At 46.2% G+C, this 25,987-nt stretch overlaps 1 protein-coding gene across 9 annotated transcripts in view; it reads left to right on the top strand.

Moving 5' to 3' along the window:
* The first annotated feature begins 8,367 nt into the window (after positions 1-8,367).
* The window catches only part of agrn (agrin), a 202,121-nt gene continuing 184,501 nt past the window's right edge, over positions 8,368-25,987 (top strand). For 5 of the 9 annotated variants that reach the window (XM_037478860.2, XM_037478859.2, XM_037478861.2 and 2 more), the window contains exons 1-2: positions 8,368-8,947; positions 10,238-10,499. In XM_037478860.2, coding sequence (XP_037334757.2) covers positions 8,747-8,947; positions 10,238-10,499 — 463 coding nt within the window. In that variant the 5' untranslated portion in view covers positions 8,368-8,746. The remainder of the gene's footprint in view (positions 8,948-10,237; positions 10,500-25,987) is intronic. The other 4 variants (XM_037478864.2, XM_037478866.2, XM_037478863.2 and 1 more) reach the window with 1 other exon arrangement.

Here is a 25,987-nt window from a genome sequence, read left to right as displayed (position 1 = left end):
TGTCCTAACAGGCAGCCCGAGTGACAAGCAGGATGTTGTGGGAGCACTCTCATCAGTCCCAGGCTTTAATTCTGATTTTCTGCCCTGCCTCGTCACTCAGCCCACGGGTCCAAATAAAGTAAGCTCCCTCACTTTTGTTATTCCCTCCCTCTATCACGCACAGCGTGATTTATCATTTACTACCCCGCTTCCCACTGCAAGTTCTCAGCAATTTTTCTTGAGCAGAAGGAGGGATTCGGTATGAGTCACAGATTCCTGGGCTACGATTCATGAAGTAACATCTGCCTCTAGACGCTGGGGGCGGCTCTCATCCTCTACCTGGCCACAGCCCAGCGCTGTATCCTGGCCTATAAACGTATTAATCTGTGGTGGATGGTGGATTTTTTTTTGGTAGGGCCAACGGTTTCAGTAAACATCTCAGTATCATTCAATGCAAAAAAAGGATATCAAACACACATTATTACTTTATTACTGCAGTTAAACATTTATTCCAACAGTTCAACATACAATGGACCAGTGTTGTGCCTGAAAGCATTCATTGAACGATAGTTCATGAACTCGTTCATATTTTGGGTGAACGTGAACTGAACGTACTGTATTAATGCCCAATGAACGTCACTGTGAACTCGTTCATTCTGGTGTCTATGAACGGCGCGTTCTTTCAGGTTAACATCGTTCAAATACGTTGCCAGATTTCTATAGAAAACACACCGTAAACGCGCCTTAATAAGTAGCAGAAAAAACATCCAATCTGGCAACACCAGCCACCAGTGTCACACCGCGCATGCGTCATAAAAAAAAGAAATGCATAGAGGCGACAGCTGCGTATAATAATTTAAATGAGTTTTATGAAGTTACTGACAAGGTCGGTGAGGATGGGATGAATCTGACCTTTCTTTGCAAACATTTGCACCTTAATGATAATTGTCGTGTTTTTATTCCCTATTTAAAAAAGACAGCATGTGTTTGAAAGTGTACTGTAGGGGTGAACGCTGCAGCTGCTGCTAGTGTGGAGTGAATGGACAGCAACATTAAAGCAACAATAGGGAAATGCTGTCCCCTCAATGCTAATGTGAACCCTGGTTGGACAAGGATTCTAAATTGGATATGAAGATTAAATCTGATGCATAGTTTCAGTGTTAAAACTGATAAAATAATTGCTGTCTGCGGTTCTGGGCTGTGGCAATAATTTAGAAAAATAATTGCTTGCAGCAACGTATGGAAAAAAAGAACTGAACTAGTTCATTTTTTGGATCTGTGAACTTAGTTCAAAATTTTTGAAGTTTGAACTATGAACTGAACTAGTTCATTTTAAAATGTGTGAACTGAACTTTGAACTAGTTCATGTAGAAAGTGAACTTTCCCAACACTAAAAAAGACATCTTGTTCAAACAATTCAGTATAGCAATGAATATAAATATAAAACATTATTCAGAATATATATAATTACCCTACAAGTATGATAAATATTGAATATAAGTATCATAATATATTATATTAAAGGATAAATATATTAAAATATCAATATATGTATATAAAATCTATTAGAACATGTACATGTATATATTGAGATGCACCTGTGAACTTAGATTGTTCCGATCCGTGTGACCAACACAAAAGCCCCACAAAACTTCACACAATTAACTATTCTGGATAAAATGTGCCTGTTTTCATCCACGTCCCGGCTGTGTCCTCACCGCAGTCCTGTGTGCGTCTCAGCTGGGTAGCCATGTTGACTTAAACACGGTGACGTCATGCGGGCAGTGCGTGAATATAGAATGACAATGTACCGAGTTGGGGTTTGGTCTTGTTGGAGGGATACTGCTCGCCATTGTCATGTTGCTAAATGGACGCGTCGCCTGACGAGAGCGCAGCGAAGGGCGGCGAAGGGCTGGCCCAAATCTCAATGTATTTTAGGGCGCTGAAATTATGATGTCACTCATTAACTTCATCTTCTAAGACCCTCTGCCTTTGGGACCCGGCCCGAGTCGGCTACAATCTTTCTAGCTCGCTTCAGAGTCGTGGTATATTATCCGCGTTTCAAATACACAAATATTTACTATTTGTAAAATGTATTTTGTAATATCATACAAAAAATATATTTTTTAAAAGAATCCCCGTCACTCAAGGTTAGGCCACGCCCCATTGCCCTCAATGGACCAGCCGCCACTGTTACTAGTTCATATCATAGGAATGTGGCTACAATAGAGGGACATATCTATCGACTGTGCATACTAAATAATTTAAATAAACGGCTAGTGGTCGGACGAACGGTTTGGCCGAAGGGTATGTGTGGGGGTAGTAGTCGGTCCTCTGGTGCTCTCTATCAGATGGCTTCAGTCAGTTATCAAAACATTGGCCAAATGACTTGTTTCAGACTTTATGAGGAATAACAGTATCCCTTTGTGTTCATTTCTCTTGCATGCCGCTAAATACCCAACTGAGATCAGCTTGTGCCGTTCGGAAAAAGGATTCTTCCACCGACCACCGGAGGAACCGACCACCGACCACCCAACCTGCCGTTCTGACAGAGGACCCTGCCACTGACAACTTTCCGCCCTCGGGCATCACTCAATTAGGGGGAAAAAAGTATTGTGACACCAACATTTTCATCTTGTTTCGTCTCATTAACAAAAGTTAGAATAGATTTAGTCATAGTTTTTATTTTCAAAGATCCATTTTTCTCACGTCTTAGTCTCGTCTTAGTCATGGGAAAAAGGACGTTAACGAACATTTTTCGTCATAGTTTTCATATGCGAAATTAACACTGATCCACTGTAGATAATAAACAAACATCAAGCCGAGTGCAGCAAGCTCATAGAGATTACAAATCTAGACCCATGCTTTTAAACAAAAATCAGCTAAAAAAACAATTTGCAGAGCAGTTTTGAACATCGGTGCCCCACCACTTTTACTATATGGCAAGAAGTAGGCTTACAATGGATGTTTGCGATCTTGGTGTAAGGCCTCCAAGTTGGTATAACAGGTGGTTCCCCATTTCTCCCATTCTGCAGACATTTTTGGAAAGCAGCGTTAGGCACATCCAGAACACAATGCTATGGTAGTACCATGATGGTCAGGAGTAAAGTTGTATTAATAGTAGAGTTGTCAAAAATAGCGCGTTAACGACGTTAATTAGTTGTTTGTTGTTAATTACGTCCAATTTTTTTTAACACACTTCACACATGCGCAGTGTGACAAATTATTCAGGTCAGGAGAGTACCTCTTCCTCTAGGGAATGCACTTCATCCTATACAACACATTACTGCCCCCTGTAGGCATATGTCAGGCCGTCAGGTTCAGCAAGTCGTTTGCGCCAGTCCACGCTGAATGTTCGCAGGCCATTAACAAAATCACCCTCAGATCATTTGACCAACACAATAGCAAAATGTTCCAACACGTTGGAATTCGATGCTGGAAATTGTCAAGCGCGTGAGCAGAAATAAAGAGGCCGTCATCGCCATACTTGCCAAACTTGAGACCTCAGAATTAGGGAGATATTCAAAAGGACCGGGGGGATGCGGGTGCTAGCGGTCAACGGGGGAGGGGGGGGGTGCTAGGAATTTTCTTTGCACCGCCAGTCTCATCTTTTTACGTTCTAATTGCCGCGCTTGACTTCAAGGTGTAACCTTTATTATTTTATTATTGTTCGGTCTGAAACGCCACGCCCAGTGACGGATGGTGTAGCAATATTGTTGTTCGGGTGGAAATCGGGAGAAATTCAGGAAAATTTTTCGGGAGGGGCTTTGAAATTCGGGAGTCTCCCGGAAGGGGATTTGAAATTCCGGAGTCTCCCGGAAATATCGGGAGGGTTGGCATGTCTGGTCATCGCAGCCCTGGACCATCAGGAGCACAAACTCGTTTTGCCGACCGCAGCAGAGTGGGATAAACTGCAGAGGCTCGAGACCCTTCTAGAGCCATGCAGGGAAATCAGTCTGTAACTTATCAAATAACGTTGCTTTGATTATTTTCTGGAATGAATTAAACCAAGTCAAATATCAATAACATGTATTTATGTAAAAAAAGAATAATGATGATAATAATAATGATAATTATGTATCTGTGTCCTGTTATTTATCTTTGGTATGCATATCAGAAAGAAAAAATGGTTAGGATTCAGGTGTAATTGCAAATAGTGATTAATCCTGATTAATCCACTGAAAATTCTGATTAATTTGATTAAAATTTTTAATCATTTGACAGCCCTAATTAATAGTAGTCTGTTGAAAGTTTAGTTGAAGAAAGTGTTACTAATTAGCTGTTAATTTCCCAAATCCATCATATCTCAATAGATTATTGCTGATATCTTCATGACAGAAAGAGGTGAGTCAAAATATAATGGTTGTGGCAGAAATAAAGGATCAGATCACCTGGCTAAGGTGAATCAGCACAACAGAAAATGTGCGGTGGCACGGAGAGTGCAATTAGATAATGCAACTGGGCAGCCATTTTGGGTCCCACCAAGTCTTGCCAAGGAGAAGCCATGATGATGCTGTACTTTCTTGTCACAGAGCTGACTTTGTTTTCTGGCACCTTATGTAGCTTCCTGACTTAGGAAGGACAGCTACACACACACACACACACACACACACACACACACACACACACACACACAGAGTCAGCCTATTGATCGTGTTTCCTTCCCTTGGTGGGACACATGGATCAAACACTAATGCATGAATCACAGTTCAGGAAAAGCTAAAGCCATCTTATGGAGATGAGGTCCTGACTGTACATCAAAAAGTCCTTAATAAAGCAAGATCACAAGGGACACTGGGCGGTATAAAAGGGTGTTGGTGTTTTCAAGGAGACGTTACTCACCATTTCTACTACTGCCTTAAAATGAAGAGATTTAGTGTACCTTCAGAATGCAGAATAAGCTCAACACTGGCGACTCAATCATTTTCAGTCCGACAGGTTTTCCATTCATCTGCATTGCCTGGCCACTCGCAGTGGACTAATTTTCTAATGGACTCTGGCGAGCCCCTGCCAAAAAGCATGGTGGGAATAAATGAATGGCATCCATTACATAAAGTGAGTGTCAGTAAATTGTGGCCAGTTCGCGGAAGCTGGGCAGCCGCGGGGGAGCAGATGGATGGAGAGGTCTTGTAACCAACTAAGAGTAATGAAACCTGACTCGCTATCGTTCTCTGCTGCCATGCCATCGGTATCGCCTGTGAACACACAGCTGGTTAAGAACACAAAGATTGACATGTGAAAATTAGGCTTTTGACATTACCATTTTCCTACCCCAAGTTTGGGGATTTCTTATGACCTTCATTCTACATTGAATCCACTTGAGGCCATACAGTCACCATGTATGGCATGAGGAAGTGAGGGGATTTTATCTGGGTGCTTATCTGTAACGAAGCCAAAACCGTCTACATGGGGTTCCTCACTGACACTCCTTTATCTTGTCTCCTCCTAACCTTATCTATTCAGATAGTACCGATACTGATGCTGGTGGCTGGCATTTTAATTGGTAACCAGAATGCATATTTGGTTGGGAGAGGAATAGGTAATCAGTTCGAACTGCAGACTTTCTGACTGAAATAGAAAGCTGTAGAGAGAGAGTGGGGGGGCGGCATCTGACATTCCAGTTAAATGCACAGGGATGAAACCAGGTGTGAAACCAACTCCTGTTTTGACTTGACTCCACAAAGTAGAAGATCAGCTGGCAAAGTGTCTTCTACACTCTCCGACTGCTGAAGCTCTTCTGCCGCTGCTCTGAAATGTGGCTCTGCAATTGAAGGAATTTAATGTGGCCCAATTTTCCCCTAAACGATAAATCTAGCTAGATTGTAAGCATGCAAATGCAATATGGAGAAGGTTTATAACTATCAAAACATTTCATGTTATACAAGATGGATTCATGTAAAACCTGCTCAGCTAATATTCTGCGACTGATGGTTAATAATTGCAATGCTACGGTGCTACAACAAATTCATATTTGGGGGGTCGATTCAAGGAAACCAGGTCCAGTTATTTTATCAGCACACTAGAGGGAGTCCTCATGCCTGCGGGGTTCCTTTTAAGGTCATATGTGATTGTAATGCATTTAATCTACTTGTTTTGACAAATATTGCATACAAATATGTTTCCTTTTCACCACAGCAAACTTCCTGATAAAAATTGTGCATCTGCACTATTTATGCACATGACTAAATATGCATCAGTATGAAAACATACATTGGTACCTCTGCATACAGAGGATGTTTGGGTATGTTTAGATCCTGATCGGGACATGAAGTTAGATGCTCAGACATTTTCAGGGACTTGTCTGTATCGAAAGCGGTCCAGCTTGTAATGAGAAATCCACCCATGCGTTTAATCTCGTCGTCTGCGTTGTTCTGATATTATTCACATCACACATCAGTGTGCGGATTCTCGCGTGCATACAAATATATAATAAGACGGCCATAATGACTTGCATTTCCCAATGCAGTGCCAGCCAGTTCTTAATTAAGATAGATGCCAGGCAGACCAGCCTCTCTCCTCTGTTCTCATGCTGTTACCTGACAATAAGGGACTGGGCATGTCCTCTGGTGAGAAAAAAAGAAGAGCTGCAGCAGCCTCGTTTGATAGTGCTGGAATGTCTGAGCCTATGTGTACACTCTGGGCCTGTGTGTTGTATGTTGTGGGAGTGTGGCCGTGCTTTATCTATGAGAGCAATGTAAAAGTCAACACACCGAAGAGACAGGCACGCTCAGGATAAAGGATGTCGAAACAGCACACATTTGAATGGCCAGACACAGAATAACTTCTGCAGGAGGGGTGCATTATTTATGAGGCACTCACTGCTAGGTATCACTTTCATGACTGGAACACAAGCCCAAAGGTTGGATTGGGGGGGGTGAGGGGGGAGTTCACCGCGATTCTGCAGTGATACACCAGGGTGCGCCGATGCAGAATCTGCTTTTGCATTTCAATTTGGCTGCTAATGTTGCATCTCAGGTTACACGTCTTTCTTTCCAACGAAACACGCCTGATTATAGTCAAATGTTTGCAGCTGTGGCGGGCTGCTCTGTGTGAGCCATCATCATGAGGATTACTTAAATGAATTTGTAAGAACTTCCTAGCTGAAAAATGATGACGCCTAAAAGTTAGTAAAAGTAGTAGTAGTAGTTGTAATAAAAGGCATTTGCTGTAGTACAACTATTATTAGGAGTTGGTAGTAGTTGAAAGCAGGCAGGCTCACTCGACGGCAGGCCGCCCAGCAGTTTGGGGTTCCCAAGTCCACAAAAAATATAATTTTTCATTCAAAAGGAAGGTGTCTATTTGGGTAACTCTGCTGTAAGCAGAGCTCAGGCCTACTTGAACAAATGTTTGTCAAATATCCTCTATCAACTACCTCTGTCAACTATCCTACCTAGGTATTCTAGGTTTAAGAGTTATATTGACTGTATGTCTAATTCCTCTCCACCAGTGCGATAACTCAAACTAGATTGATATTAAAGATGCATTTAACAGTATAGGGTCAAAATGGTACAAGTACAAATTTGTATAACATGGAGTCAAGTAAAGTAAGCAAAAGTAAGCAAAGCAAGCTGTAAATTAAACATTAACATATTATATATACAGTAGATATCACCTTAAAAGGGTGTTATGGCAGTAAACAGTACTAATGGATGTTTATGCGTCCATCATATAGTCAGTGGCATTCACTTTTTTGCTATCCCAAAACTACCTATTTAGCTGTTAAGTTCTCCACTATGTTCAGCAGCTTTTTGCAAACTATCTGCCGCTTGGTGCTTATCAGAGCCACGAAAACAGCTGCCTACTTCCTGCTGGTAGTCAGGTGAGTCAGCCGAAAGAATAAAATATGCTAAATCATTGACTGGCGACTAATCCAGCGTGTACCGTCTCTCCTCCGATGTTGGCTGGGATTGACTCCAGCAGCTTGGAAGACGGATGCATGGACACTGCAGAGATCGGTGTTAATTCACTTTATTTAAAAAAAATAATCATTCTGGAATTAAAATCTTATTTTAGAGACGTGTCTTGAATTAACACTTAAAACTTAACTTAAAAACCAAAAACATGTTGAGAGTTGATGTCTGGTGAGCTACATTTAATTTGACATTTAATAAAAAATACATTACATCAGTGCAGCTCAGGCGATTATAAGACCACATCTAATCTACATCTTTCTTGGGGGCTGATGAGGACCGGAGGTAAAGACACCGTCTGTCCGACCGGGGGCGGCCTTGGACAGACACTTTTCTGCAGGCATCGAAGCGTGCGGCCCTGCGCGCGCGACCCCCCCCCCCCCTCCTCCCCCATCACCCACCCGCACTTGTGGGATCAGCAATTCGGATCGCATGCAAAGTCGGGGAGCGTCACCGTGAATGTGTGTGTGTGTGTGTATGAGAGAGAGAGAGAGAGAAAGAGAGAGAGAGAGTGTGGGGGTGAGAGAGAGAAGCGCGGTTACATTCCTGGAGAGACAGATCCCTGCCCCTTCCTCCCCTTTCCTCCTCCTTCCTCCTTCCTCCTTCCTTCCTCTCTTGCCTCCAGGTCTCCCAGCCGGCGGCGGCAGAGAGGGATTTTTCGACCCGGGTTGCAGATGCTGGGAGCTGGGCTGCAGAGTGCACAGAGACACCGGTAGTCCTTGCGGGAAGTTGCGGGAAAAGGAGCTAAATTAAAGAAGAAGAAGAAGAAGAAGAAAAAACGCAATTCGAAAGAGTTCTGGGTTTGTTGTCGGGCGGTGAAATTTAAATTTGAATAAAGTTAACTTGTCTGTGTCGACATGGGTTCCCGGCGGACACTCGGGGCCGGCCGGACAGCGCTGCTCGTGGCGGGGCTGCTCGCGGCTCTGTGGCACCGCTGCTCCGCGGGCTGCCCGGAGAGAGACCTGGAGAACAGGGAAGAGGAGGCCAACATAGTTTTGACCGGCACCGTGGACGAAATAATCAACCTGGACCCGGTGCACAATACGTACTCGTGCAAGGTACGTGATTTGATGTGTAGTTTGTGTGGGACCCGCCGTGCGCTTACTTCAGGGGAAATGCACCTGCCTCGTGTAATGAAAGCACACGTCGGGTTTAAGTGGACCATTAGAAGTCATATAGGAATGGAATGGACTCCACACTCGTGCTAGCTGATGGAAGCCATTAACCGAATCTAGTCCCAATCCTCAACAGCTTGAAGAAAAAAAAAACAGTTTACAAACTCATTCATCCAGAGGCATTAACACTGACTGCGAATTTGCTTCGTCTTCAGAAATATATAACGTTAGAAGTTTTTAATTTGCTCTTACCAATTAGACAGCACGGGAGGCGCACGCGACCTTGTAATCATCCCAAGCATGCCGCGCTGCTGAGGTTAAACTGGCCCCTCAACTTCTTTTCCCACTGGAGACATAGCTGGTGTATTCTGAATCATTTATATTGCGGTGTTGCTGACCAAAGCCCGACTGGCTGTAACAGTGGTTTTCATTGTGAAATATCACCAAAAAAAACCATAATATTAAGATAACTGTGAAGTACCACAGAGATACTGAAAAAGTCCTTTTCTCACGTGCTGCAAGGTGCAGCCATCACACTGTCATTAGTCACTCATGTGAAACCAGTGTGTCATGGACCAAATACTGTAATATTTCCACAGTCTCTTTTGTGTCACAAGAACATTCTCACTAGTTCTCACTACCCCACCTCCCCCTAAAAAAGACGCAAACAAATTCATGCCGTTGGGAAACTTAACTTCTGCATCACCATGGACTTGTACCCCGCTCTATAATCTGTCAGAATAAACAACTAGGCCAGCTCTGTCGCCGCTGTGCTCCTCAGCAGCCACATGCTTCCCGTCTCCCGATGAGTCGGCGGAGTAGATTAGAGGCCCGCCGCTCTCCGTCTGGAAACACAAACCACTGCTGAGTGGCGGAACGAGACCAAGCGGCTGTCCAGCGGCAGAAAGGGTGGGCGGGGGGCGGGGGGGGTCGAGCCGTTCCCTGACTGTGACGCAGGAAGCATGCAGCGTTTTAGATAAGTGCCATAATGTGGCATAATAATCACTGTTGTGTGATAAACTGTCATGGGATGTTTGGCTTGCACAGGTGTAATAACATTCTTGTTTTCTTAGCAGTAAAAAAACAGAAAAAGCAGAACAGCTTGTTGCGATGAGGTTCGTTTCGAGGAGAAGAACCTTAAACTCAGACGCCGGACAGCATCTCCCTGCATAAGATCGCGTCGCTTAAAAGGATGCTGTCTTGTGTTTCTTCTTTTTGCCTTTCGGGCCATAGGTCAGGGTGTGGCGCTACTTGAAAGGGAAGTCCGACGTCAACCAGGAAATTCTCCTGGACGGCGGCAACAAGCTGATGATCGGCGGGTTCGGCAACCCCGGGATCTGCGACAACCAGGTGGCCACGGGCGACACGCGCATATTCTTCCTCAACCCTGCTCTGGAGGCCATGGGGCCGGAACACAAGAACGAACTCATGCTCAACTCGAGTCTGATGAGGATTACCCTTCGCAACCTGGAGGACGTAGAGCACTGCGTAGAAGGTAAGCGAGCGCTTTGTCGCAAATGGAATAGCACCCGGCGTCTTTCACGTTGCCGGGAGTGATGAGAATGACAAGAGAGGCATGGGAGTTAACTCCTAAGTTCATCAGGGCCCATCTTTGCTGTTTGCCAAGTCAATTTGCTGTGACTTTCTTCAATATTTTGTGCCACCTGTGAGAAATGTCAGTGGAGGTGTTTGTAGATCACCTAAAGCAGCGAGCATTCCACGCTCTGGTGGCTGCTGGAGTGACATAGCCTCAGGCTCATGGCGTCAACGTTTCCCTGCAGTCATTGGAACAAGGCCAACTGAGTCATTTTAGGAGCTTTGTTGCCATGGTGAAGCGTCAACCTTTTTCCAGTGGAGCCTTGAGGCGGATGTGTCTGATTAACACCTTAAGGACCCGGATTGAGTGGTTTGGGGATGATTCTCGACCTTTGCACCCTGTAGCTAGCTGTGGCGTTTTGCTGAAGTCATGGGTTAAAGTTAAACACTTGCATACACACAGCACATAATGTTGGAGCAATACGTGGCAAAGCAGGTTTACACAAATCTTTTTTTAAACAACCTAACCACAAAATCAACTTCACTGAAAATGATGGTTTCACTACACAAAGACTAGGTAATAAATCAACACACCTAATAAGGCTTGAAAATTGTTTCCAAGAAGCTTTTATAATTTGTATTAAATGACTGACATTTTTGAAATGTTGTTGTTCACTTGATTCTAATTATTACCAGAACTTTTGCATGAAAGGAGTTTACTTCACATTCTTACTCCTCTGAGTCCTTTTTTCGGTTGAGAAGCGATTTGTTAGGCTCCTACGAGAAGAAGCGTACAGCCATGACTAATAAATCTCTGCATCGACTGTGACCGCAAGACTGTAGCAGCCTCTGCCCCCATTGCCAGCCAGCGGGGAGCTCACTGCTGTTTAACTTTTACTAGTGCTTGACATCGTTGGCAGTCGTTCAAAGTTTGAATCTAACACTTAGAGCGGCCCGGGAGCACCAGGGGGAAACAATTCAGAGCACGAAGCACCATGTCCAAGGCTTTCTGGGGCAATCACTGTTTCAGAGTTGTAGGGTCTATATTCTAGGTACTTTGAACATTTCTGGGTGGCAGGATGTTCCAATGGATTGAGCTTGTTTGCAGTGTTAAGTTGCATTTGGCACACACATAAAACCTTCTTCTGTTTGTCTGTCCAGGCACGAAACACTGCACTGCTAACCTTTTTATTCACCCCCCATTTCTTCTTTTCGGACTCCTCTTGTGGAAACCGGGGTTTCTTGGCTCTGAAAACTGTCTACAATGTGCACTTTCTGTTTTGTGGCTTCGTACTTGAAGAACGTTCACTTCAACCGTATTTTCTCAAATCGCCATACAGTAGAAACAAAGAGCAGTAAGGAAACACTTAGGCAAGAGAGAAATTATGTTTATTCTGGGTACTCTTATGCAAAGAAACATCCAAGGACAATGTGTTAGGTCTAGTCCTTACGGAAACTCAGCATTTGGTTTATTTGGGGGGGTGGCGGTTGGAAGGGGGGGGTTGGACCTGGTAATTAACTTGCATGCCTCCATCCGGTTGAGAATGAGCTCTAAGGCTTGTTGCAGGGCAAAGTTTTAATTAAGAGAGTCAAGTCAGATCCCATCTTTGCAACCACTACCCCCTGAAAAAAAACCTGTGGGATGTCAGTAGAGCCGGGACAAGACTCTACCTGCCGCGGTGCTCATTGTACCCTACTCTGCTTTCGCCTCATTCTTGACATTTTCGATAGCTAGGATAGACTCAGGAATGCCTGGCAGGGAGCTCGGTGGGGAGGCACATTGTCTGAGGTGGAAGAAAAAAGGCTTTGTGTGAGCGCTTTTTGCCACCAAGACTTTCGAGAGGGACGCCGACACAAAGGAACACGAGACGAGTGACGTAGAACAAGAGCACGGGGCGCGAGGGACCTTGCGTTTGCCGTGGCATACTCGTTTGGATTTTGGACCAGTGCCACTTGAAGGTAGATGCCTTCAGGCGCAATGTTTCACGCTCTATTCCACTTCTCCGGCGCTCTTCGCACCGGGCGACGGGCCCTTCAGGCTCTCTTGTCCACGTGTGCGAACGCTCCGCGACAGGCTTTCATCTGCCACAGAGCGACCCCCAAACAACCCCCCCCCCCATGAAATTCTCAATAAGTGTTTGGGTTGCCGACCTGCTCTTAGTGTGTTCCTTATTTGCAGTGCGAATTGCCCAGTTTCCTGATTTCCTTATCTTTACCTACTGACAACCTTACCGCCATTTGTGCGGTTGCAGAAAAGCGTAGCTCTACAATGCAGTGCACCACATCTGCCTCAATGGATTTGCACCTCGTCAGGGCTGATAAGCACATTACTTTTGGCACAGACTCTCTTCCATTGTTCGGGTCCTCCAGCTACCAGTCCGTGTGTCAGAATGAAACACAGATGTTTGTACTGTGTTTGGGAACAAATATAAAGTCAGGTTTTTTTTTTTTTTTAAATAGAGGTTGGGGGGTGGGGAAATCTAGACGCCACGTCCTCCAAAACCTTGTAGAGGGAAGAAGATGAAGAGCGCCTTCTGCGGTTTTTGTCATTTCAATTTCTCCCAACGCGGTGTGTTGATGGCAACAAAGAGAGAATGTGGAGCTGTTTGGGCTTCGGAAGAAAGGAAGTCCTCCTGATGGAGAAGTGTTGAGCGTAAAGAGATCTTATCCGTCTCGGTGTGTTTATCAGCTCCTTTTGTTTCAGTCCTCGGTGACTTTATGCCAAAGTCTTTCCCTCTAGGCCCCGGCAAAACCACGGCAACAAAGGGCTGTTTCTTCCGTCTGTCTTCATTTCTTTTTCGCTTCTTTTTTTCTATCTGCCTTTTTTTTAAGCAGAGATATGAGCCAGTCAGAAGTCAGTGTATACACTGACAGCTGTGTCAAAGAGCTTCTCTTTGTCTCTTTTGTGCTGTATCTATTTGAATACACAGCACTGATGCAGTCAGGGTACTCTGCTGGTTGGACAATCCCAGTGTCCTTGTGGGATGATAATGAGCAGCTTTTCGCTGCTCCACACACACCCCTGAGTCTTTATGATCTGTGCGTACAGCAGTCCAGAGGCTCACTGGTAATGGGACTAGCCAGGCTTGCTGAGGACATGATGGGGGTCCTGATGTGCCAGCAGGTGGTCTTGCTTAATGATGGGCGAGCAGTCAGTCCTGTGGAATGCTCCTCGGGGTGGGTGGGATGTGGGATGACTGTTTGAGCCCCCCCCCCCCTCCTCTCCACCGTAGCCTTTTACTCCATAAGCCTCAGCATTTCCTCCCCCAGTATTTGTTCATGGAGGAGGCCCGAAATCAGGAATTCCTTACCTGCCCAAGCTCCTCCCCCCTTCTCTCGTTCTCGATGTGTGAGGAGATACTGACAGAGCGATAAGGGCCGAATGGCGAGCGTTGTTTTGTAGCCACGCTATCTGCTTTTTCATAACGTGAATGCCGATCGTCCACAGGGCGGTCGCCTCCCCTGTTTTTGAGAATGATTAAAGACTTAAAATGCACAGGTCACTTCACAGCTGTTAATCAGTTATTCAAAGCCCTCGAGGACACTTGTGTGATGTTGAAAGTACGATAGTAAGATAGAACAGCCCAGCCCAGAATTAATCTTTCCTTTCTGTTATAGCAGCGGTCGTCATCTGAGCTGAGATCCTAATATGTCTTGCGATACTATGTTTTCACCTAAACAGGATTCTGTCTCTTTAAATTTGTGGCTGTATCTGGATTCTTCTGATGTGTCGCCTCTGCTTGTTTTATTTCTGAAAGGAGAAATCATTTGATGATGAGCCGAAGCAGTGTTTATTTCAGGACGCGGTGGCTCAGTCCCCCCCAGATATAAAACAGTTTGTTCCCTATAATTTAAAGATCAGGCTCCACCACCACCACCTGCTCATGTTTTACTCTCAACAAGACGTTTTAAAGATAGAACAGGACATGACAACCTACTGTATAATAACCTTTCCCCGTTATTAAGACTGGGTAATTCCATAAAACGGATGGGTATATGTGGCTTTATGGCTCCAGATGGTGTCCTCCAGAACCCTGCAGACAGTGCTCTAAAGCACTGGGCTCTTGATCCAGTCCATGTTCACACAAGCAGCCTTTTGTCTTCGGTGAGGAGAAAGTCAAGAAGACTGACTTTGGGGATTGGATTATTCTCAGGGACCTTGAATGGATTAGGCTATTGTCTAAGAGTGGGAGTTCATTTGCTTGGTGTGGAGCCTTTCTACAAGGGTGTGCCCTTAGTAAGTCTGGTTACCCTGAGGGGCTTATGCGAAAGCATTTCATCCATTGAAGTGAACATAATTGGACAAATAGACAAGCTTGAGGGGAGGCTTTGATGGAATAACAGCAACAAAGAGAGAAACAAGGCCAACTGACCTGTTTGCCGAGGAGCCCCGGAGTCCCCGGAGTTATTGCAGATTTTAGATTTTAATTAAAAATGCAGGAGCGGCGAGCCTGCTTGGCATAGCGATAAAGGATTCCGAAATGAGAAAGCCATGAAAGATGGAATAGAGCAAAGGGGGAACGGACCACTTAACCACAGTCTGCTCGCCTTGGCTCGCATCCCAGCCCCAACCAGGAGTGTGTTACTCTCAGGTTGATACCAATCTTAGATGGTATTGATGGTGCGCAAAGATACCAACATGTAGTGACATGTCTGTCACTTCAATGAGACGACACCATGATCAAGGTGTACATGCAGACATACTGGGTAACATCTAGCCTGTCCAAATACGCTGTCTAAATTGACCGTAGTGGTTTATTTGTTCATACTCAATGCGATAAGGTGTCCCCATATGGCACTGTTGGAAGTGGGTCGCTTTAACCAAATACTCTCACATATGCGTCATGACGCATTTGAGGTCAGAGCTGACATCCTTCAACGTTTTGAAGCTGCTGAGATTCTCAAGATGATGTAAAGTTAGCCTGAAAGTCCCAGTTAAGCTGGAGGGGGGGGAAGTGGAACGGACTTGGGAGACCCCGTGTCGGGACTTGGATGTACGGTGACCCGGAAACCTTCCTCCTTCTATCCCAGATATGAAAATCAGCAATCTTCATGAGATCTGGGCTCCCTCAGGGGAACTGGATCTGTGACAAAATTCCTCTAAGAGCACATTTCAGGAGTGGGGGGCAGCTGCAATGGGAAATGTGGCTACTTACCGTAAAACCACCAAAAACATCAGATCTAGAGGAAAGGGTTTAAAGGGGTAGTGGAAGTCCTGATGTGATTTCTATTTAGGTCAGCTCAGCTGTCACTCCAGTGCAGCTCAGAGGAGAAAGCAACGGGGGGAAAGGATTTCTTTTTTTGCACCCTGGAAATTACTTTTGTTATAGAACGCATAAGGGACTTTTTTGATAAAGAAAAATACAGTTTTCACTTGGTGTGCTTGGTGCACACGATGCAAAGCTGAAGGTCAGTTTGGTTCAGAGGCAGTTTCCATTCTGTCACCTTGTGGATGTGAGCTGGAGATGACCCGATGCTGGCACATTAGGCTCCTATCGTGCTCCTTTTTGTCCCAGGCTCTGCCCCTGTTACGTACCGCCATTCGTAAGCCTTCTACGAAGCTGGTACGCTTGTTTCCAGGCTCCGCTTGCAATGTTTTTCACTGGTTTATCGTTTAAGTTTAAGCCAAATAACCCATGCCCTGCCTAATTTAACACAATCTACATGACAGTGCTGCACATCCGGGAAGTAGAGAGAGACTACACTGGGGGGGGGGGGGGGGGGGCGGTCCGGGGACGTACGGCCCAGTCTCTGTAACTTCCTTTCCTCCCCCTCATCCGTCTCTCGCTCAACGAGTCGTCATGGAGAACTCAGGAGGAAGCCCCCCTCTCTCCCTCGAGACTTGAAGCTTCCACTTTTACCCCTGTGTTTGCCGTTAGCGCTTTGTTTTCTCAGGTGCCACATTCTGATGATGACCTGCACATGTGTCAGTCCTCCGACATGTCCAGGGCTTTGTCGGCGTTTGTCAGACAGTTTTCCTGAACCATATCACTTAAGGTCTTACGTTTCCTCTTTTAACATGAAACACGCGTGCGCTCCTTCCCGAGTCTTTGTTCCACCTGTCTCCCGGCTCTCGAAGGCCCTGTCCCTAGATTCTCACACTCGCCATCTTCCTCCTCCCAGTGTTCCCATTTCACAGCGGTTCCACCTGTAATTAGTCTGGAATCCCGGGCCTTGTAAAGCTGTCAAAAGTCAAACAACCAGGTGCAGTTTGTGCGGACCTGACAACAGCCTCTGATCTAACTCCATCTGCCTCTCTCTGCTGCCTCCACAACTAAAACATCAATTGTTGATTTCGGTTTATTCGATTTTTTATTATTAATTTCTCCCTATGAAACATAATTCATAAAGTTGTATGAAACATTTTTGTGGCTCAAGAGGGAGCCGTGAGAATTCGGATTGAACGACTCGAGTCAGCGGGGGTTTGGAATGAAAAACCAGGAGTTTGAAAAGTAAAAATACATGTGATATTCTAAACAATTCAAAGTGCAATTCTAAACAAGTTGTGAAGGACGTACACTTGGCGGTCGATACAAGCATTCATGAGCTGCTCTGGGGATGGAACTAAGAAGGGCAAATTGAAAATGTAATGTTATGTAAGACAGCGGTCCACAACCTGTGCATGACAAAAAGGAGGGACCAGCGTACTTAATTGGGAGAGGATCGGGTCAGAAACATGAAAAGAATCAAACGTTTCCATTTTTCTCTCTGTGGCCAGGCACCTAGTGGCCCAGTGGTTGGGGACCACTGATCTAAGATGTCTCCTTTGTGTTCTTTAGTTATGGAATTTGTGATAGATCTTCTTTCCCTTAAGTTGACAACTCTCCTGAGAGATGAAACCTCTTAGGAATTCCTCCCTCTTCTCCCCCTCTCCACTCGCTCTCCGGGCTGACAGATTTGTCTGGCTGGAGGGAGGCACTGGGCCTGCCCCTGTTGTTTTAGCCAACAATGGCAAGGACGTGATGGCTTTCAGAGGCAAACAGAGATATCTGGCAGAGGATGTCTCACCAGCTTGAGCATGTATCTGTAAACACACACGTACGAACATAGAGGCAGAGACGCAGAGACTTCGCTATCTCCCCATCACAGTGAGACATGCAAACATAATGCAGTATGTGTCGCTGTATCTGATTCAGCCGGTGGATCGTGATTGCTCCCAACAACGAACAGTCTCCAAAGTCATGACTGAGATCTCTGCTTGGCAGGATCGCAGCAAACGGTACAACACAAATGAAGTGGTGATTCCACAAGGGGTTTGGGAGTTGGCGTAGCATAATGTCACCAGTGGCAACAAGTGACAGTAATAAAGCAGCATCTCTTAATACTGGGTGTCTGCATTAATACATTACATCGGCTCATTGTAATATGAATATAATATGATGTTAATACAACATAAGCTCATTTTAATTAACTCCGAAGTCTCTAATTCCAATAATGTAAAATGATTAAGTGACTGACCTTAAAGGGAGGACCAGGAAACTTGAGATGAATGTTATATTTTTAAGTAAAACATTTGAAGCAGATGAGTAATTTGAAACATGATTCCACTGGCCATTGGCATTAGGATGCAGTAGCAAACCAGCTGACATAAAGGGCCTATGATAGAAATACTATAGACCTGCTCAGTGCATTGAATGTATTTAAGCACCATAAAGGATTCCTTTGGGCTTTCCTTTTAGTGCAGTGTATTATTTAAAACCCATTTTGTTCACTGTTTAAAGGATGGAGTGCAACTAGGCGGAGGGGCTTAGTAGACCTGCAACAGAGAAAGTCTGACCTGTAGTACAGCAAGAAGAAAGGATGAATTGAGTGATGGAGATTCTGAAAAATATGAAGGAGGGCAGACTTGAGAACAGGAAAGTGTGAAAAGAAATATCTTAAGATATCTCAAGATGTGGGCATGGGTGAGGGCATTCTGTGAATTCTTATACTCTATTGTCTTGGTCAGAAGATATATTTCTTTTTTCCAGTATTTCAACGGCTCTCTGTTTAAGGCAGCTACGACAACCTCTCACTCATGCACTTGCACTTGTGCTGTAACCCCACAGGCAGGAAAGAAAGGGAAGCAGACTTGCAGCGAGGGCCACGAGGCAGCTTTTTTCCTGCTTCCTAGCAGAAGCACGGAGCCTCAGGGAGGCTCGGCCTGAGGGAAGTTCTGTCCCAGGCTGCGAGCTGTTGTCAGGGCTTTGCCCCGATCAGCCCCCTCCCAGATCATTCCCACTCATTGTCACTCCGAAGCCCCTTGTACCGACATACCTCGACAATGTTGCCCTATTACAATGCTAGCACTGTTATCCATTTTGAAATGCCCACAATCCCCCTCTCACCACAAGGGCAAGAGCATGGACTACAAAGTTCTCTACATCCATCTTTCAGAGAGACGATTCCACCCTCCTCCCTCCACACACACACACACACACACACACACACACACACCTGTACTGGGAGAGGGTGGAGGCATGCTCTGGAAGCTGTCATGGTCGAGAGGGCTCTTAGAGAAATATACAAGCGTTGAGATGGATGAAGGCGTTGAATGGGGAGAGTTTCAGGGTTTCGTGCCGTTCTAGTTTTTCAAGGGGCTACACGTCCAGGTTGTCAGTATCGCAGATAAATCTGGCCTTCCTTTTCTGATGGTGCTCTGCGGGACAAACCTCTTTCTCTACCTTCTTGCAAGTCCACGACAGGGTTTGTAATTGACAAAGGGGTGATGGTGGCGGCGCATGGAGTAGCGTGGTGAACTGGGAACCGCAAGGTTTGTGGTTCGAATCCCAGCTGTGCCATGTCAAAGTGTCCCTGAGCAAGACACCTAACCCCCAATTGCTCCCCAGGCAAAATGTAACACATGAGTTATAATGCAATGTAAGTTGCTTTGGGTAAAAGCATCAGTTAAATGACATGTATTGTAAAAAAGCAATATTTATTATTCAGATATTGGTCTTTGTCAAGCACAATAGCAAGTAAGAAAGGGTTTTGCAAGGCATTGTTAACAAGGTAACCCTGTTACTTATGCTGACGTTTCCAGGAGTGGGTGTAGCAGGGAAAAGCAAGCATATAGAAGAGAGACATATTAGGACAGCCACTGGAATATCTGCATCTCATCATTACGTTCTTACTGATGATATGACACCTCCATAAGCCAGAGAAGTTGGGTTCTGGTCACAGGGTTCGTAGCTAGTCGTTGGTTTAGTTTTGAAGAGCGTCACAAGGCAAAATATTCTTTGGGCTTTTTGTGATCCCTGCAGTGCAGTGTTGCCCATCAGGCCCAGTACAAGTTCCAGCACGTGATTCAATGAATGAGAAAATGTGAAATGTCAAGTGAGTTATTTGCTCCCTGCAAATATTTGCTTCTGATTTTGTCTCAGATAAAAAGTTAAAAGAGCCTCTAAAGTTTGATCTAATCTGTTTTACGCAAACGTGAAATGTGAAGATTTAGGGATTCCATCAACCCAGATCACACAGATGTTATTTTAATCTTTATTGGGCTTGATGCACAAAATTTCCACCGGAATTCCCCAGGGTCCCCTTTCACTCGTTGACTCCCAGGATCTCATTCTGGCTGCAGGCTTTTGCCGTTTCAAGTTCAAATTCGGGAATAAGGACATCCTCGGGTTAGGGTTGTACCTGACGCCCACACCGAGTGGGAACGAGTGAGGGGTGCAAATGGGGGCAGGCACCACTCAGAGGAACCCTTGACACATTCCCAGTCTTGAATCGGGCAGAAATCCACATTTTTCACCAAAGTTTTGCTGACATTACACAACGTGGCAGCGGTGGTCATCAGACAAACATCTTTTTGACATGTTTGTCTCTTTGACTCGATCTCTGTCCACGTCCGTCCGAGCTTCACCAGTTGGCTGCGCCGACGTTGGGATGTGTGTACATATGTGCGTATGTGTGGGGCCCTAAGTACATCCACCCCCTTCTCTTCTTTTCTCTGCTCTGTTGGTTCTGAAGCGGTGCATTTGTTGCTCCCCACTTGAACTAAATCTCTTTCTTTGTCCCTGTGTGTGTTTGCGCATGTGTGTCTGTATGCGAGTCACCCTTTGAACGCACCGTTGTCCTCCATTCACGTCTTTCTCCCAGTGCGGCTCTCCCTCTCTCTGTTCAGCCGGTGCAGATTGAACTTGCCCGTTGCGATGCCGGCGGAATCTTGATCAGCTCCGATTTACATGTAGACAATGGTGGAAGTTGAGAGGCGATTCCTCTCCTCTTTTTTTCTCTCGTTTCCGCTCCTTGAACCCCTTTAGTCCTCTTTCTCACCCTGCGCTCCGCTGCTGCTGTGTCTTTGCCATTGGTCCCCACCCTTTCTCCTTCATTGCAGTTTTTGGGAAGAGGGTTGTCTTGAGAGACAGGGATATAAAGGATGGAGAGGTGGCCTCCTCGACGATGGACTGAACTGAGTGCTTCTGGGCTTTGTCTGTGCTCCTGAGGACACAGCCCTTCAGATAATACCTTCACTCACTGTTATGGTAAAAGCCTTACATACGTTTTCTAATGGCACAGACAGCCTGCTGTCATGCTGTGTGCACGTAACTTGTCAACTTGCATAATCTTCATTTGCCATCAATTCCGATATTGCAATTAAATACTGATGTTCTTTGATAGAATGCACCCTGCAAATGACAGGCGGCCATGTGACCAAGCGCAGACTGGGTACTGATTACAGTTTAATCTAATTGAATGTAGGAAGACGGCCCGTCAGGGTAAACTTGTACTGTAAAGTCTTTTAGTCATTCACTTATGAAAAGGAGGGGCCATGTAAACATGAACTATTAAGTACTACCCCTTTAGCTACTCTAACATTGGGTGGGGGTTGGCTCCTTTGTTCACCACATACTCTACCTACCTGGGGCTGATATCAGTTTTATGGGCTTAGTGAAGACAATAGTCTTGCATGTTTGTTAACTGAAGAGGGTGAGGGGATGTAGCTAGGGCCTTGTTGTTGTTGTTATTCACATGTTAGCTTCATATCTAGCTAGAAGTCTGCATTCAGAAACGGGCTTCACTAGGAGGAATTCTTATTGGAGTGCCGGGTGCCTTCCCTGATCAGGTCAGAAAAATACTAACTTCTCCATTGTTTGAATCAATTACGCAGTGCTCCGGAGAAACACATCTTGAATGTGAGCAAAGCTTAGAGTGAAGCCAGTATACTACCAGGCAAGCCACTGAAATAACATTTGCTTTGTTATTTTCCCCTGGCAGGCTTGGAAATGGCAGAATTACTTACATTACATTCAAGCAGCTGCTTAAGAGATCTTCGGGTTGCTCTTAATCACATTTAGCTCCGTATTTAGCCAAAGAAAACGTGCATGGAGTGTAAGGATATAGCCTGTTGCACCTAAATGAAGAAAGGGCAAAAAAGTGAGATCAACCGATTTGATGCATGGCAGTTGTAGCTGAGTTGTAGCTTCTGCGAGCGTCTGTGAAACTAATTTTGACCCCCGGTTACATGCAAGTTGAGTATTTTGACACTGCACGGCTCATTGGATGTAATGTATGATCTACAACCCTAAGCCTATGTGTCACCTAATGCAGAACTAAACTTTACCCCTCAATTTAAAATCATAACAAATAGGAAAACCAGCCACGAGTCGCGCACCCCCCCCCCCCCACCCACCCTCTTAAGCCCCCACAACCTCCCCGTCCGGGGGGCCCCGGGCGCTCCGCCTCAGCGTTTACAGTTGGTGGATTACCTGCAGTCAGTCGAGGAAGCTGTGTTTTGGATCCGCTCGCTTAAGCTGCGCCATCACTCCTGTGAAGAGAGCCGCCATGAGATCCGCCGCCATGAGATCCGCCGCGCAAATCACCCGGCTGGTTTGAGATGAGGCGCAGACACTCCCGATGAAGGGGGCGACGCTTCATCACCTCCCCGTCCCCGAAAGCAGACATATTCTAAAGTTTATTAAAAATCATCTCCTCCCAGGAGTGCACTGTTTAGCTTTAATAATGGAGCAATGTGCAGGTTGTGACAACGTGTGTAGCCCCCCAGTCTTAAGTCTCATACACATGCGGTTCTGTCACGTGTCTTCGCAAATGCACCCGAATGAAGGGAACCGGCTGGCAGACGGATTTTTCATTTCACTCTCACCCTCCGTTGCTGTGACGAGAAAAAGAAGGTTTTTCATCAACAGCAAGCTTCGATACTGCAATCAAGAGTCACTCATTTTTCTCGCAGTGAAAGGCCGATAGAGTTCAGCTAGCTGGGCTGGTGGGGGCTGTTGAATCCGCGCAGGTTGTAAAGTATCACCCTCAGGCCACCGCCAAAGCTTCTCTTTCAGATCAGCGTTGACAAAGGCTCGGGGGGGGGGGGGCTTTGGCTATGTAGTTGTCTCCTTTGCCTTTTTTTGAGCTGTCCCCTTCCAACCACCTGTGTGCCATCACGGCCGACGATCAAAGCCCAACCTGCGCACTTGGCTGCCCCCTGAGTTTGAGTAGGATAGACGCTGCCCTCCCCCTCCCTGTTCCCACGAGGCGAGCGGAAACAAAACGTGTTTTCTGGGAAAAGCGCACCTCAGGTTCACAGAGGGAGGAACTGTCGGCCGGAGAATGGATTAAGGAGAAGCGTAGAGGCTCTGAAAGCTCATCAAAGTGTAACAATGGCTGTGAAAGAGCGAAGAGGGGTGTCACAGGTGTCATGCTGTCCTATCACACACACACGCAACCACATATCCTCCAAACAGGTCAGTCCCAGCAGTAGGTGTGCAGGTGGGAGAGTCAGAAGGAGCCACACACACACACGCAAGCAAGCACCAACCCAACCCCCCACCCTCCAAGCACACTTTACCCGGCCCCCTCCCCTGCACTAGGGAGACAGGTTCTCATGTCGGGAGATTATTCACGGGGATTTTGTTCTAAATGAGGTGAAGTTATTGCTCTCTGTGAAGCGAGTCTTTCAGAAGCTGCTGCCAGGGCTGGAGCTGCTGCTTTTTTGTTGAGCTTCCCTTTGTCTGCCCGCATGGCAGAGAAACCTGACCCCCTCACGGACGGGACAACTCCGACCCCAAGCAGTGGCTTTTGTTACGGGGAAGGTGTGTGCCGCAGCGCCTCCACATTAACATTAAACAACATTAAAAAAGTGATCATTCCACTGAATTTTCTTTCTCCCTATGAAACATAATTCAGTTCAGTGCACCTGACATCTCACATGCTCCGCTAAGGAACGGATCGCGTGCCGCCGTTGCGTGGCTCTGGCTATTTGCTCTCCCCAGGCGTGGCGGTGCGTGGAAGTGATTGTGTGGTCACTCTGCAAAGGCTTACGTGCACACACCGCGTGCCGCTCTGCTGTCCTGGCCCCAGAGGGTGTGTGTCCGCGTGTGCCCTTGTTCTCTGTGTGGATACGGCATCAGGAAATGCACACAAATGCCTCACAAACTGCTCTCTCTCTCTCCTCCTCGGCCGTCCTTCAAGTCTCCTCCGGGGCCTCCGAGTCATCTGCAAACACTATCAACGTCCCCCACGCGATGGCGGGGGGAGGTCTAGTCAGTCGGATCACTAGAGCAAAACCACGGCCAAGTTCCTTCTTTTACATTCCAGATGTATCCACCGTTGGGTTTCATTGCTTTCCAACTTGGGAGCCCCCCGTTCTGGGAGGGGAATTGTGGGTGGGGGTGGGAGCCTGTGGGGCAGAGCCAGGCTCTACATTGGGTGGTGGTGGTGGTGGTGGTGGTGGGGGGTTGTGAGCTATTCTCCTTCTGTTTGGCCTGCCCTTTTGTCTCCCTAATGACCCGGCCGTGTAAAGTTAGCCGCTCCATTCAGGAGGCATTAAGGGTCGTTTTACCTGACGACGGCCATTTTCCCCCACCAATAGCCTGGGGGGAGGGAGACGTTTGTCCCTCTCCACACTGTCGGCTTTGGAGGGCCGTATCAACCATCTTCCCAACCTTCTATTACGTAAGGCATTGGAAGAATTGGATGATGAAAAAAAAACTGTGTAGTCCCACTGTTCGGATCTGTTATTGCAATGATGTGGCACTTTTTTTTAGGACTTTGTCTTTACACCCCCCCCCCCTTCTCTGCGGTCAGAGGTCAGGGTTTATTTGCAGCAGAGCAATCATGGAGCTTGTAAGGATTCACTGTCTGGCTGTAAGACACTGCAGCAAGGCAGATGCTTCCTGACGCAAATGCTGAGATTCCAAGTGCAGGAATGTGAATTGAAATGAAACAATACGTTGTGCCAGGACTCTGAAAGTGTCCTTATCAATCACGTCTAATCAACTTACAAACTACATTCATGGGACAAATGGACATGCAGGGAAGCATTGATCTTTCAAAGTGCTGGCAGGAGCCCAGTAAGACATTGAATTTATTTAACCTGGCTACTCAGATGTATCTATTCCCCTTTTATAAAATGCAATTTGAAGTTGCTCAGATTTTCTCGACGTGCATTGAACTAGCAAGCAGATGTAGAGTATGTAGAAAGCCTAAAGTCTTATTTATGTTCCCAATTTGGCTGTGACCATACTATGAACCCAGATCAGTAGGAAAACATGCATCGTCAGCATTAGAACTGGAAGGAAAATACGCAGATTGGTAGGGCAAGACAACACAGAACCAGAGAGGGTGTGGACTTGAGACGTATTTTCTCTCTCGTACCAGACCTCTGACTCGGGATGTAAACATGGTATCGGAGAAACTGATGTTGTAGAAAAAGCCACATAAATGATTTAATTCATTCATTACCCTGACCTTGCTACTCATACCAATCAGTGCACAACGTCGCCGGAAATGCCCTGAGTGAGGGTCACGGCACCATCCTGAGCCTCCTCATTAGCATTCAGCTGCCGGATTGGTGGTTGTGCGCTCAAGTAGTACCTGCTCAGTTGCTAAGGAATTGCCACTTAGGTAATGAAATGCCCATCGCTGACGGGCAACTCGATTTTGCTGCGACTGAGAGAGTGGGGCTAAGTGGGAGGGGAATGGGAAGCAGAGCGCCGGGGATGAGCCCCAGTGAAACCTCAGCACACAGCGGCGAGCCAGGAGGAGAAGCTCTGCTGCTGCTGCTGGCAGCGATCCGTCACCTAAGGAAGGGTCTGTTCGTCAGGAACGTGGAGAGGGGCCGGTTGAAACCCCCCCCCCCCCCCCATTCCCCATCTCTTCTTTTTGTTTGTTTTAGCCGCTATATCCTCGTCATTCCCCTCCTCACATTTCTGTCTGTTTTGGTCCTTGCCCTTTTTTGCTCAACCCACAGCCACCTGAGTATCCGCTCCACGTTGGCTCCATTACCTCTAGGCCTCCCACAATCTATGACCCTTTGCTCTTACTTTTTGACCCCTGTCCTCAGATTCTTCCCGGCATTGTCCTGACTTTGCGGCGATGCCGCACCTGCATTCATGCATCGAAAACTTGGCTAACATAACAAGACTGTATGCCACCTGCCTGCTCATTTATTATTAACCCCTTTTGTGGACGGTGACGGGCAGGTTCCTTCAATGAGTAACAGCTCAGGTT

The sequence above is a fragment of the Pungitius pungitius genome, chromosome 1, assembly GCF_949316345.1.
Source record: "Pungitius pungitius chromosome 1, fPunPun2.1, whole genome shotgun sequence".
Classification (NCBI taxonomy): Eukaryota; Metazoa; Chordata; class Actinopteri; order Perciformes; family Gasterosteidae; genus Pungitius; species Pungitius pungitius.
Note: the sequence above shows the minus strand (reverse complement) of the source record. Positions and strands in the feature narration are given on the sequence as shown.